We start from the raw sequence: 14,965 nt of genomic DNA, 5'->3' as shown, positions 1-14,965 counted from the left end.
CTTTAACCAATAACTAGCTTACAACTAGCTCACATGGTAACAACTCTTTCACTTTGCATTTAGCAAGAGCTTTGCAGAACTTACAAGTACCCATATTCACAAATGACCAACAAGTATACACCCACCTTATTGTTATTATAAATAGTTGCTAGCTACTATTTGCTAAACGAGCTTCTTACCTTGGAATTATCCTGTGAAAACAGTATCAAATGTTAAAGAATAAAAATAAAGGGACCTAAGATTGAACCCCGAGGAACTATTAAACAGGTAGAAGACTTCCCTATCAGTACATCGTTTGTTTGGATTTGTTTTTCTGTCACTTCATGGCTTTTCAGATAATGTTTTGAAACCAATTTTTACTTCTACAACTACACATTTGTGGTAGTAATTGCAACAACAATTATATCACTATATCACTCTTTGGATTCAGCTTCTCAAGAAATCTGTATCTTCTCACCAAGAGCTTAAAAAACACAACACTTCATCCTCTCAAAACGCATTTATTCAAAACAAATATTGATTCATTACCAAGTTTATAAAACAGTGATTTAGTTACATAAATAAATTGATCAGTGTATCAAATCTTAGTAACTTCATGAGCATGATGACATGGTTACAGTCATTTACCTAATGTAATAAATAAAAAGGAGCATACATTTCAACAAAAAGGAGCTACTAACAGACCTCTAATGAGGCCACGAACAAGAGACAACACTGAAAAACTGTTGAAATTAGCTTTTAAAGCACAGAATACAGAGCTAGAAATTAAAGAAGCTAAAAAAAAAAAAAAGGTTGAAGCCAAAGTTGTTTGTCACATGAAAAAAGTTTGGTAGTTAGAACTCCCATTTGGTTATTTTAAAGCATTAAGACAAGGCAAGAAAGAAGGCTGTTCTTGTGTGAGGAATTCTAAAGATAAGTTAAAACCATTTCAACTGAAGAGAAGGAAACATTTTAAAAGCGTAAAAAAGTGGAACAGTCAAGAACTACAGTATATAGCAACTTTCTGTCCTGCACAAAGTCGAGGTGTCAGAATAATAGGCATGGACACGAGGCGCAGAAGAAGAAGAATCAACACGTTTAAGACACTGGAGCAGATTTTAGTCTTCTGGAATATCATAAGAGACGCCAGCTGAATGATGCTACTGCTCTGCATCCACAGTCGTCTCTTTCTTTGACTCTGACAGTCCTCAATACGCCTCTGTGTTTAGGAGAATACCATTTTGTGAGTCCATTTCCTGTCTTGAACAACTGGCTAGTATCTGCAGTTCATTACATGTCTGCAGAGCTAAACCAGCCACACAAGTCTTTGAACTGGCCCCTGATGCAATGCAAGGTGAACATTTTGTAGTCCTTCTGATATGTTTTTTGTCTTGTTTCAAAAACCAAAAGTACTGCAGCTTCAAGTATTGTGCCTTACATAGAATATTTTGTCATAAATTAGTTAACATTTACATTTGTTTTCAATATTCAGACATATACTTTCATATATACAGGACAATAAAATGCTTTTGTTTTCTTTTTGTCCGGTTTCTTCCAAGAGAAATCCCTGAGAATGAATGTTTTGCCAAGTTTCCACAAGAGCAAGCACTGCAACAGTTACTTTTTGTGTTTCTCTCACAAATGTGTCTGTAAAATTAGCATACTGAATGTTTGAGGCAACACTGCAAAGCCAAAACAACCAGCCCCAAAGTTGCCAGTCTTAGTAAAAGCATTCTGACAGTAAATTTGGAGTTTTCTTTCACTCCACAAAGCAGATGGTTGAGGCGTTTTTTTTGGGGTAAGTTGAAGAGTAAAGCTCAATCCTTTAAAAAGAGGTACTGGTCACTTCAGATGGAGTTGCTTCATTTGGTTTAAAAGCCATTTCTCTTCTTGTTGAGGCTATGAATGTTAGTTGAGGGAAGGAGTGCAAGGCAGACATTTTGCCACTGGACAATACAGTATATACTCAGTGTAAAACTCTTACTTTCATACATATAAAAGGGACACACAAACTTGTAAGAATTTACCGTTTTCTCCGTTTTGTACACATAGATACCACCTTTCTTTTGTGTTTTACAGTGTGTTGTTTTTTTTCTTCCATTTCTGACATTTTTCGGAGAATATTTTCCATTAAAACACATTTTATATCTCATTTCTATTGTTTTGGGTAGTCCAATATTATTCCAAAAAAACTAAAATCAATCAAGAATCACAATTTAAAGACACAGTTCTTGTGAATGAATACATTTTCTTCCATTTTACTTTCCTTCAGGAAATTGTGTTGGTCTGACCCTTTCACGAGCAACTCCTAGGAACAAGATTTGCGTGACTTAAGGAGTATTTTCACTTCAAGTTACAAAGGATATAAAAGGAGACTCAAGTAAAAAAAAAAAAGGGTGATTTGGTCATTGAATCCTCTGTCAACCAAATCTTTCTCGAACAAGCATCATGAGTTTCTTCTTGCCCTTGTATATCTGTTTCAGGTTGTCTATAAACTGTGTGAATTGGATGTGTCCGTCATGTGCCATTAGAAACGTCTCTCTGGCTTTACTGAGGAACTCGATGAATTCGCTGTAGTGGCGAGGGCTGATGTGCGTCAGCCGAGAGTGCGTTGTGTTGATGTAGGCTCCGATCGTGGCATCTAGTAATTGCCTGAGGGGAGCCTTGTCTAGAGGCATTAGCTTCCCAGAGTTCCTGCGGCTGTGCAGAGCCGCCATACTTGGTGTTGTGAGTGTGCATCTGCGTAAAATATCCGACAAGACGGTGGCACATTTCACACTCTTCACCACCAGGGGGATGACAGATGCCAGTTCATTTTTACCCAGTGAGTGGCTTAGAGCACATGCCCAGAGCACGTCGTTGATTGCAGGGTGTGTGTCCTGGTTGTAGCTGAGGTTCAGGTGTGTCATTGCTAACGTTGCTAGTTTGTAAGCCCTCATAGGATAACCACGGTGCTCCATGTAGCGTGCTATCGTAAACAGCTGTGTGTAGTTCATTCCCGTGGCGGCTGCGTCCAGTACAATCTGATAGGCTGTCTCGAAGGCAATGTGGTCCTTCTCGCACAGGGTCAGAGCTGACAGGGCACAGTTTTGGGGATCCTTCATGGCACATTGCAGGGCAAGGGTGCGGGCGGAATTGGCCAGGTTTTCCTGCTGATGGCAGTCTAGATGCAGGCGGACAATGGTGCTGTTGGACATGACCGTGCTGGCAACAACACTGGTGGCTTCAGTAGGGGTGAAGAGAGTAAACCAGCTCTGCATAATGCTGTCCAGTGCAAAAACACCTAGACAAGAGGGAAAAGAAAGGATTTTTTTAGATTAAGACCAAACTGATGGAAAGTCTCTTCAATTTTATTTTACTTGTGAAGTTCTCGCCCTCTCCCATTTGGCAACACCTTATAGTATAGACATCCAATTATAGTATAAGTATATTGACTGTAGTTGATTTTGACACCCCAATATATCATCCTGCTGCTTCATAAACTCTGTAAAGCACCAACTATGAGTTATTTGGCCGCTTAATAAAGTCCCAAACTAATAGGAAACTGATGTCTGCATAACATTTAAAACTGTTTTTTTTTTTTCTTACTGAAACTGCGTATGAAAGGATTCATTTGTGAGCAGTTTCTATAAAGAATTTCATTATGAAGGCCACACAGAGTTAGAGGAATTGGAGAATTTCTACATCTTACATTTATTTGAAAAAAAAAAAAATGTTGAGTTCAAGATTATAGATTAGTTATATTTAAAAACTCCAAAGTTGAAAAAACGTGTTCATCAAATATATCATATATCATTTCTTTTCCGGATCATTTCTTACCAGAATTCAAACACAAAATCATGTTTCACCACTCTTGAAGTCTTTTACAATCGAATTGGATTCTCTATTTCTAATTCTCTGACATTATACTGCCTGGCCCCACTTTACATCACCAACTGGCATGTTCTCAATGTGTCCATTCAAAGTGCGCTCACAGAAACAGGGACTCCTTCACGAGAAATCATCTGGGCGGAGGGTTTCCCCCTATAGAGCTCAGTCTCCTCTCAACTCAGCTTCCTGTCCACTTCAGGGAAATCTGCCTCCGGGTCTCAGTATTCACGTTCAAACATGAGGCCCACTTAATCAGCCAACAGCCCACAATCTTCCATAATTACTACCCTGCCAGTCATTCCTTTCCCCCTCTGTACCCTCCCACTGTGAGTGCTCTGAAATCCACTTTTCAACTCTTGTGAAATTTGTCCTTTTTTTCCAAAATACTATCCCTATACAGAAATAATATTAAACAATTTAGAGGGGCATATAGTAGAGAGTACAGACATATTTAATACAATACAGTAATAGTATTTAATAGTAAAGTAGTATTTTCAAATTTCCAGTACCTATTTTAATTATTCAGCAGATTAAGAAAGAAGCACATGTACCATATACAACTATTATTAAGTATTTTCTTTTGGAACAGCAGCATTCACTTTAGCACAAAGTATGTTAATAATTCAATCAATTAATGCAAAATCAAAGTAGCTAAATTGTAATAAACAGTAAAAAAAATGTTTAGGTTGTTTGTGTAAAAAACATACTGACTTGAAATTGGGAACATTTTTTTAGATAACCCAGATTCAATAACTTCATTCGCTTGTTTTCTATAGCTGATATGATCGTTGCCCTATCAGACAAGAAACCAGAGAGTGATCTGCATAAAGAATGATTTCTTAAGCAAAAATAACTCTGGGACCTATTGACTTAAAATTATTCTGAATTTTAGATCAATGTGTCAGTGTTTTTGTTATCAAGATGTTTACGTTCCTCAACGCATCAAACAAACTCACCAGCCTCAGTGGCACACGTGACGAGCCATCGCACCATCTCTCTCCTCCGCCAGTTCAAGGTAGACAGCGTCATTCTCATCACCTGTAGAAACCCAGAGCTTTACTTAATCTGCATCATTTAGAGATAAGTAATGTGTGTGTGTGTGTGTGTGTGTGTGTGTGTGTGTGTGTGTGAGAGAGTGTTTTTTTTCTACCTGAAGACCCAGCTCCAGGGAGACTTTGAGCAGCGTGATGTCGGGCAGGCTGTCCATCAGGGTGGCGATTTTGAAGGCGTCCTGGGCCAGCTTGAAGATGTGGGATGCCGAGTGGATGTTTTTCTGGATGGACTCTAACACTGTTTGTAATTTGAGAGCGTCACCTGGTGACACAACAAGGCAAACAAAGAACAGAGCAGAAATTATTAACCCATTGTTACTCAAGATGACAATGAGAGAAAAAGAAAACTTAAGTGACTAACAATTACTGACAGTCATCATGTAACCATCCATCAGTTTTCTGCCACTTTTCTCAATTAAATTAAAGCTGATTGCTTAAAAGAGAAGACATAATTATTGTACAAGCAGAAAATTACTTTTTTATTTACTACAATAACCAGTATAAGTGGTCTTTAAAAGGTTTGTCATTTTGTAAACACTGCTGTAATGGTCATAGCAGCTTACTGCTCAGCCAGCATCACCTTTACCTCAGCATGTTACAGTGTGAAAGCTGGTGTCTTTATCCTCTTTTTGAAGAATTGTTGAACGATTCAGAAGTGCTAACAATGTTTTCTCCCCGAACTTGTAAATAACCGTCTGAGTGTACCTTTCGCAGCAGTGAGCATGGTGGAGGCCAGCTCACACTGTTGGGTCTCAATGTGGCTGAGGGTGAACCAGCGGGGAAGCCGGTTTGGAACCAGGGACACAATGTGGTGAGGCCGGGACAAGTCAGCGGAGGGGGACGTAGACTCCAGGACAGGCAACCTGAGCAACAGAGGAGAAACATTATTAGTTCCTTCTGTCATACAAACACGCAGACTAATAAATGGATATCGACCACTCTATCAGGATGAGTCAAAAAATGTGTGCCTTTAACCCTAAAACTAAACGCACATCTTTAAAATCTTGCTAGAATGATATTCCTTCTTTGTAGTTGAGATTAAACAGAAAGATTTACATATCGCACAAATCAAAGGACTTTCATTTAGGAGGGAGGACATCAAGTTTGATACTCCTCGCGGCGGTCAGCGAGGAAACCAACAGCATGCATTTATTATTCAAACATTTTATAAAACTCGATTTCGGCAACGTTGAATTATTTAGTGAATATTTCAGTAAAAGGAGGTTTTTGTCATTAAACAGTGCCCCAGATATCTCCTAAATCGGGCTGTCATTTCCCCTGCTTTCTTTATGTCTCATCCAGCAGACTCTTTAGTAACAAACGAGACTAAAAGGTGGGAGAGGAGGTGGGTACACATTTAAAAGGTTTTGTCCAAATCAGTAGCTCAAAGTCTCACATCCATCATTTCTGTCCCTCCTCTTCGAGGAACAGGTTAAGAAGACAAGGTACCAACTGTACGACTGCGTGCCACACACTAAACAGAGCTTTTAAAAACTCCTGAAGGCGTACGGAAAATCTTAAAACACTGATGTGATTTTTTCCGGTCCCTCTAGGAAAGGCTAGTTCTGTGATTGTTGCTGCCTTAACTTTTTGTAACACATTACATATCAACTGTTAGCGATTGGGACGAACTATGTTGTGAAGCCATGTGTTGGCTGAGTGAGCTGTGTGTCTTCTGACCTCACTTCTGGTTGGTTTCTGTGTTAAGATGTCAAAAGAAAAATTTGTGTGGGTGATGATGATTATGTAAAAAATATAATTGGGCGGCCTGCCTGAGAATCTTCTATGTGTGACAAACACCAAAAATGTACGCATGTTAAAATAATAGTTTCATGAGCCCGGCTATTTTGTCCTATTTCACCAGATGTTTGCAATGACAACATTTTATTGTTTACCAAATAAAAGAAGAAAACATGAATATTCAATTTTTTACACGACGGTCATGGGGATTTCCGATAGAAGAAGATCTCGACTCCTTATTTATGTATTCACTGATGAAATGACAACTTTCGGCCTCAAAAATGTTATCCTTGAGAAAATCTCTTGAACCACATTCATCTTGGTAAAAAACTTTTTAAATCATCGTCTCTCAATCAGAGGATCTCTGAAGAAGCTGTGACCAAATGATGTTCTCTTCTTCTCTACAAGAATCTACCAACAAGTGTGTTCATTTTGGGTGAGAACTGAACAACCAAGTTGACATAAAATGAGGTCTATATCTGAATTAGAGACCTGAGGAAGGTTTTCACTACTCACCGCATGGCCCTTAATGCAATTTTATACGCCAGTTCAGCGTCACGAGGTAGCAGGGAGGTGAAGAGATACTTGGCAAACGTGTGCATGGGGACGCTCTCTCTGTAGAGTAACTCCCCCAGACCACTGTAAGGACCAGCTACAAGAAAAGATACAAACACAGGCCATGTTAGAGAAGTCAGTACAGTCTGTACGACAGGCAGAAAGAAGAACATGTAAAAACAAAAAGTGGATTTTATTAAGCAATTTTTTTGTTGTTACGCTCTTCAAACGTAAAAATATAAAAATGCAGTTTTGTGCATGTGTGAAAGGGACTTTACGCACCGTCTAGCAGAAAGGCAGCTTGTTTCCTGAAGATCTTCACTAATGTGTCATTTAAATCGACTTCCTGAAGTCTGGCGAGGAGCTGCTCTTCGTTCCGACACACTTTCTCCTGAGCGTAGAGTCCATCGGGCATCACTCGCTGTTGCCCCAGACCGATCAAAGCCGTCTCCACCGCCAGCGACACGAATGACTCGCCGTCCTCTAGGAAACGCTGCTTCGCTGGAAAAACAGGAAATTCCGCCCTCCTACCTGAACCCAGTGAGCCTAATGGGAGAGAGAGAGAGAGAGAGGGGGGGGGTAAGGAGAGAGGGAGGGTGAGGGATGACTGAGGAAGAACAAATGTTCCCTTTGGGCCAAGTATTGATAAACTTATTGATCTATTTGTTCACTCAGGTTCTTTTTTGGAGTGTGTATCCTCCTGAGGACTCTAATCATGCATTTTAATGGCTTAATGATGTGTTGGCAGACCTCACACTTCATCCCAGGAGGGTTAACAGTCCCCGATGAACACTCTCACACACACGCACACATAAATATCAGAGTGTTCAAAGTCTTAATAGAAACTTACACAACTTCTCGATCAGTCCACCTTCAGGTGAAAAATCAAACTTTTCATCCATGTAATTGAACTTGTCTTCCTGAGCCTGCTGCATAATTAATGTATTTTAATTGGAGTGTGTTTTTCCCGCCACATTTCTTATTCATGAGCTGTTATTGGAGGATGACTGGAGGCCCATCAGCTTGTCTGTGTCATCACAGCTGATAACGACCTGAGGCACCAGACTCTGACAGACAGACACAATCACTGCAGAGGAAAGGTTCAAATTGAGCCCAGGAAGGTGTGTGTTTGTGGCGCAGGAAGTGTGACATTTAAGGGCTCTATATACAACATTGGAAAGCGCACTTTGTTCTTTTGACATTTGTTGGGGCCGTAGCTGCTTTTTGGCTCCGTATTTAATTAAAAAATATATATAAGCTCATTAAAAAAAAACATTATTTAGAATTACAGAAGGTTGGGGTTTAACTCTGTTGGTAGAGCAGGCGCCCCAAATAAAGGTCCTGTTTGTTATTGAGAGATGTGCTTCTTACACATGTCTGTTATTCAAACAGGCACAGACCATCATCCCAAATTTCCCCACGGGAATATATTATTAAGCATATAAAAAACAGAGGCTACAGTCCTCCATGTACTCGCAGGTTAAACTGCTGTCAAGTAGCTATTTGATGCGCGTCTTCTCACTCTCTCCTCCATCTCCGTCTCTCTTAAGCTATCCCGTAATAATAAAGTAGTAAAAAAGTAGTCCTTAGAAATAAATAAATTCCCGTTGATGTCGTGTTTTCAAAGCTTGTTGGTTTGTAATGTTTTAAAGCAATGTTTTTTTTTTTTTTTGGGGGGGGGGGGGGGGGTTAGGGCAGCTCCAACAAGCTGCTTCAACACTGAAGCATCAATATTCAAATCTGACTGACTGAATCATTTAGGACTCATAGATGACCCCTGTCAGCTGGAGGTGAGCCATTATTTCCTGCCAACGTTTCTCTTGTTCTTATCTCTGTCACATCAAACAGGTATGCCTTCTGTTGCTGTTGCCATGGTGATTTAAGATGTCCTCTGACAGTTTGGTACAGCTGTAATATGGGGAAAAGAGTCCCTAAAGTCTGGGAATCATCTTCTGGATCTGCTCTAACTGTGTAAGAATCTAATCAAAGTGATTGGTCTGTAACCAGCTGTCACGCCCCCTGTACCTTTCACATCTAACACATTATCGGGCTGAAATGTTGCGCCTCATCGCGTGTTGTTCGGCCCTTCAGAATTGGTCCTGCGACTCACAAATCAGGGGCCAGGCTTTAAAGTGTTTACCTGGGAAGTCGAGGAAGGGGTTGGCTACATCCTCCCTGCCTCGCCCCGTCTCCATCAGAGTGCTGAACAGGGTGCCGATGGGGTCCAGAGGGTGACCCACCCAGCCCTCCAGGTTCGTGACTGATGTAACACCTTTATGGAGCAACTCTGCAGAGAGAAAAAAACATGGTAACATTAGACTTAGACTGAACTTTATTGATCCTTTTGGGATGACTCCCTCAAGGAAATTTAGGTTCCAGCAGCATAAACAATAAAATGTAGCAGGTAACAAAAAAGTAACAATATAAAGAAAAAGATAGAATAAATAATAGAACACTCTTCCATTGGAAAAAACATACAAAAAAACATACAAAAAATATGCATGGTGGAAGAAAAATAAATAAATATATATATATATATACACACACATACAAAAAAGGCTATAGACAATGATTATTATTATTATTATTAACATTTTATATTGTTTAGAATTCTTAACGATACTATCAGGATTTACTGTCAGGATTTCTGCAATGTCCAACACATGTATGACATTTAAGGAACCTCTTTCATTCTTAGTAGTTCAAGGTAACCAGCAGTGACTGTAAATTGAGCCAGTCATTCTCGCTTCTCTATCATCATTAGTCATCGTTATATATTTTATTGATTTATGTGGCCTGGACACACTGCAGATAAGTGGCTGATAATGTGCTGATAGGTTAACTGATCTAAAATGAGCAACTCTTGGTTTTTCTGTCTGAGATTAAACATTCACCCTCAGCACAACTCGCTGTGAAAATAATCTAACCATAAAACTAGTCAGGGTCGAAGGCTTTCTCCTTTTTTTCTGTTTTGTCGTAACGTCTCTTAGATGATCTTTTTGGGACAGAACACAGCAATTTGGAGTTCTAACTAATTATGACTCTTTCTTGGGTTTTTTTGTCGCTATTCAGGCGTCATTCCAAATGTGTCAGCTCCCCTCGTCGGCCTTCACTCTCACCTGTCCCTCCCCCCCACTTCTGCCCTGAAGGTGTGAATAAACTGACCTTTTTTGTGCGTGCGGAAGAAGTTGAGCTGTTTCTGCTGTTGCCTCTTCAGTGTGTTGACGATGGCGATGGCCAGCCTGAGAGCTTCCTTTGGGTAACCATGGGATCTCAGGGCGTCCACTCGGGCGCATGCAGTCGGGACGTGCTCTAACAGGGGGAAGAGGCCAAATATATTTATAGTTGTACTGTATGTCCTTTACAATTTTTCCTTCGATTAACAAGTAACGTCTCCACATGTTCCCTGTTCCCTCACCGTGCCACAGGGGCCACCCTCGGGGATCGAAGAGGGAGCTGTCGAGGTTGTCATGGTAACAGTAGTTGGTGTATTGGTCCTTGGTGATGATTTGCTGCAGGTGAGGGTCCTGCCAGTGCAGGTCGCACGCCTCAATAGCTCGTGTGAACACCGTCCTGTGGGGCCGGGTCAGCGAATCTTCAAGAGAGGAAACACAAGACAACGGGTGTTTACAATCCATAATAGCGCAGAGGTAGAAACACAACGACACGGGAGCATGATAGGAGAAATAATTAGAATAGTCTGGCCTTCTGATTGGGCGGGAGTTCCAGCAACAGGGCGGGGTCATGAGCTGAGATGGTTAAACTAATTTACAGTTCACACGTCTTCCTTTTTTAGGACCAAAAATATTCCGGGTTCAACTTGTAGCCAAGAGCATATCTCCTTTATTCCCTCACAGAAAGATACGTCATGTTTATATGCACCAAGTGAAGTTATAAGTAAAGAAAAATAGACAGATTTAGAGGTTTGTCTGAGTGTATATGGAAGCCTTATATATTTATTAAAAAAAGAAAACACTGTCTTTGAGGGTTTAAAAAAGGGGATAGGAGAACAAATGCAGGCCCATTCCAAGTCGCACAACAGCGGTAATAACAACCTGTCTTCTCATTCGAAACGCTTTTATTGCCGCCTGATAGAAACGTCAACGCGTCTGTATTTTCTCTGATTTAGTGGAAAAAAGCTGCAGGACCTCAACTGTGTTATTAGGCTCATTCTATTACCACACTAAAAAGGTAATAAGGCTTGCAGGCACAGAGATTGAAGGAGAGAGAGTTGATTAAAAAGAGAGGGGGGGGAGGGGAGACAGAAGTGGTATTAGAGGAGGAGGAGGAGGAGAGAGAAAGAACTGTCTGATGCGATGAAAGGAGGGACTTAGGGTGGAATCTCTTCACAAGTCGGGGTGTTGTCTCACCTGGGTTGCCTGCAGGACCCTGAGGCAGAGCGTTGGTTAGATTGGTCAGCTCGGCGCCATGGTTACCGTCCTCCAAGGGGCACACGTCCACACTGTTCCACCTGCGAAGCTGACGGAGCCAGAATCCCTTCTGTTCAGGTTTGTAGTGAGGGTTCAGCACGACACACATCCACAGGGCACCTGCATCAAGAGACGCACATTTTAATATCCATGTGACTTCACACTCCCATCATGAGAAAAAAAAAAAGTGTCAATCATGAGTGCGAAGTGATGATCTCATATCTCTTTTAGAATCTCTCTTTTAGAATCCAAAAAGTAGCTGTTACCTGGGTGCTAAGCATGTTTTTCACTTTTTAGCATGACATTATTGTACTCATGTGTCTACTCCTTCTGTTGTGATGCTCTGTAGTTTTGTTCCAAATCATCAATCATTTAGGAAGACAAAGAGGGAAAACAAAAACTGTTTATTGGCAGCTCTTAAAAACAGTACCAACAAGCAGTTTGAAGGATTATGGCTGGAGCTGAATTGGAAGGAAACGGTTACCTGGATACAAGTAAGACTGGTTTTATTTGATTTTTTTTAATAAGAAAAAATTAATTTAAAAATAAAAGCCGTTCCTAAAGTTGGTTAGCATAACAAAGGGTCCAATGAAAAATACAATTACATTTTTAAACCAACAAGACAATCGAAGGTTTTATTATATTGTATTCAGTTGTATTCATAATATCATCATAGTGGAAAATGTCCATAATATAATTTATCATAGTCAAAGCTCACATCACAAAGCAGTGCCTTCATAGTGAGATAAATTAAAGACACTCTGAAAATTCACAAGCAGATCTTTTATTTTGAAATCATTTCTTTTTCTAAAGCCGATATAATAGCTGGCAATTCACTTAGTGACAGTCGACAAATTGTTGTAAATTGTGAAAACCTGAGCCGAGATCAGCTTCATTGTTGGATAAAAACATGCAGACACACAAGACAGAAGCAAAGGAGGGAGGGGAACAATGAACATGTTGAAGGATAAATAAAGGATGACAGATGACAAAATGAAACGAGAGAAGAAAAGAAAGGAAATGAAGTGAGAAAGAAAGGAGGACGGGGAGGAGAGGTGAGTGGACGGGAAGGGGGGAGACAGGGGGAGGGAGGCTGAGTATGGGGGGAGGGGACGAGCGGAGAGGGGCTTTATCCTCCGTCTCTTTGTTACGGCTGCTTCAAGGACGACAACGAGGAGGGGGAAAGAAGAAAATAAAGAGTGCACAGAGGAGTGATGTCAGGCGTGAGTGACGAAATGCAGAGCAAGAATCTGCAACGACAACAACACGAGGATTATTGGATAGAGATAAACAAAACAAAAAACAGGGGATTGAGGCGATTTGAGACCTACAGGCTGCTGTTTTGTGGTTTTAATTCAAGTCTGATTCATTTGCCATCACAAAACAATGAGAAAAAGTCTTTTAACCAGCTGGCTGTTTGAGCTGTTTTTCCTAAAAAAGCAGCAACATAATCACACAAAACAACAGGAAGAAGAGGTGCGTTAACACATGCATGAATATATATATAGGGTTCTACTTTTTAATTAATGGGGACATATTATAAAAAATCCACTTTTACAGTGTTTTTGAACATTTATTTGGGTAACCTCGGTGTCTATTGACCCACGAAATTTGAAATAAATCCATCCAGTCCTTGGTTTGTGCTCTGCCTTAGTCTTACCACACAGAGAAAAATGCTGTGTTTCAAACTTCTCAGTTTGTGACATCATAAGTTAAATTCTGGTAAGAAAATCCCCTCCCCTCCCCTGGTATCTCCACCCATGGACATGAGCAAAACTTTTGCACAGTTCTGCCATTTTTATTCTCGCGAATTAGGAGTGCAGTGATTTAAAGAGACACACACGCCAAAACAGAGCGTTGAAAGAGAGCTGGTTTCTACAGGGTCACAAACCTCCTCTGGTGCTTGATTCATGTTATATTTGGACCAAAGCACAAGACAGGTGTTTCATTTAGAGCACAGGGGACTGTTTGAAAAGGTGAAAAGGGGGGATAATATGTCCTCTTTAAAGTAGCCAAACATTAGCTACTACACTTCCTGTTTAGCAGGCCAGAGTGAATAAGAACAGAGGACACCTCCTTTAAATGTTGGCACCTTTAAAAGAATGTCTAGCTGGTGTCTCAGCGATTCATTTGATGGCCTGAATATAACAAGATAAGCAAACTTGCATGCTGTGTATTTATTAGTGTAGAAGCTGCAGCAGGCTGTAGGTTCTGCCTATCTTTGTGTTTATCAGAATAAGAGACGGTCAACATTGAAGGGAATCCCGCTTTACACAATATTTAATCACTAACCAACACAATGAAAAAAATGCCTCGGTTACAGGCGTGTGTGTTTGTTGTACCTAGTTCGTCCCACAGCTGCCTGTATTTATCCGTCATCGTCGTTCCTTGTTGCCTCCACAGCGCCAGTCTGGGGTCGCCCATGAACTGCTCGGTGATAAGTGTTAACATGCGAGCCCCGTTTGAATCCCTCATTTTCAGCATCTCCCTCACCTGCAGAGACCATAGAGCATCATGGGTAAAACAGTAACCACAGCCCAGCCACAAGTGTACCGTTTGTGTAGCGTTTAGCACGCGTGTTGTAAAAGCATCCGTTACCTTGCTGAAGAGTAAGTTGAGCTGCTTGCCCGAGCCGTGGTAACCGCCCTGCGACAGAAAGAGCTTGACCTGTTCCTGAACCTGCTCCTCGTCCAGATGCCAACAGTTCTCGTCATCTACGCTGGCGCCTGCAGTCGGATCTGGAGCTCCTGCGACGAACAAAGGAAGTCAGTCAGAAAGTCATAACAGGAGCTCAAACACAATTAGCTAATTCACATTATAAGATCTGCGTTCAATGGAATAGGCTGTTCACAGGTCTGTTACTGGAGGTTAGATAAAGCTTTGGGAATCCAGAGGACGTTTCTGTAGTTACAGATATAAAAAGATTGACATTTAAAAACGTATGAGGAATTTACACCAGTACCCAAGTGAAAAACGATGATGAAAAAGAAAAGAGTTCAGGTACACATCGTGTCAACTGTTGCCGTTTTTGTTTTTATGGAGTTCATTGTGTTTGTGTTTTGTTTTTTTTAACTCAACTGTAAGGTGACCTTGAGTGACATATAGACACATCATAGACGCCCATAATAAAATGTACAATTATTATTTAAAGACAAGGTAGTCACACAACAGCATACAAATGTGTGGTGATGATTTAAAGTCCAGCGTTATAAATCCAGTTTTTCTTTTTTCAAAGCACAGAGGAGTGGACATTAAAAAAAAAAAAAGGTTCTAGCAGAATGACATTTCAGAATATTGAGGATTATATCATTGAAGAATGTGGCTGCTGCAGCAGCATAC

At 40.6% G+C, this 14,965-nt stretch overlaps 1 protein-coding gene across 1 annotated transcript in view; it reads right to left on the bottom strand.

Moving 5' to 3' along the window:
- Positions 1 to 484: 484 nt before the first annotated feature.
- LOC306837149 (zinc finger SWIM domain-containing protein 6-like) overlaps positions 485 to 14,965 on the bottom strand; it is a 36,708-nt gene continuing 22,227 nt past the window's right edge. The window contains exons 3-14 of the mRNA XM_079364692.1: positions 14,225 to 14,373; positions 13,969 to 14,119; positions 11,567 to 11,746; positions 10,615 to 10,791; positions 10,362 to 10,508; positions 9,337 to 9,483; positions 7,479 to 7,742; positions 7,158 to 7,293; positions 5,607 to 5,764; positions 5,000 to 5,163; positions 4,806 to 4,887; positions 485 to 3,262 (exon numbers count right to left, since the gene is read on the bottom strand). Of these exons, the coding sequence (XP_079220818.1) occupies positions 2,400 to 3,262; positions 4,806 to 4,887; positions 5,000 to 5,163; positions 5,607 to 5,764; positions 7,158 to 7,293; positions 7,479 to 7,742; positions 9,337 to 9,483; positions 10,362 to 10,508; positions 10,615 to 10,791; positions 11,567 to 11,746; positions 13,969 to 14,119; positions 14,225 to 14,373 (2,618 nt within the window). The 3' untranslated portion in view covers positions 485 to 2,399. The remainder of the gene's footprint in view (positions 3,263 to 4,805; positions 4,888 to 4,999; positions 5,164 to 5,606; positions 5,765 to 7,157; positions 7,294 to 7,478; positions 7,743 to 9,336; positions 9,484 to 10,361; positions 10,509 to 10,614; positions 10,792 to 11,566; positions 11,747 to 13,968; positions 14,120 to 14,224; positions 14,374 to 14,965) is intronic.

This window comes from Symphodus melops (genome assembly GCF_947650265.1).
Source record: "Symphodus melops genome assembly, chromosome: 16".
NCBI classification, from domain to species: Eukaryota; Metazoa; Chordata; class Actinopteri; order Labriformes; family Labridae; genus Symphodus; species Symphodus melops.
This window is presented reverse-complemented; position numbering and strand designations above follow the sequence as displayed.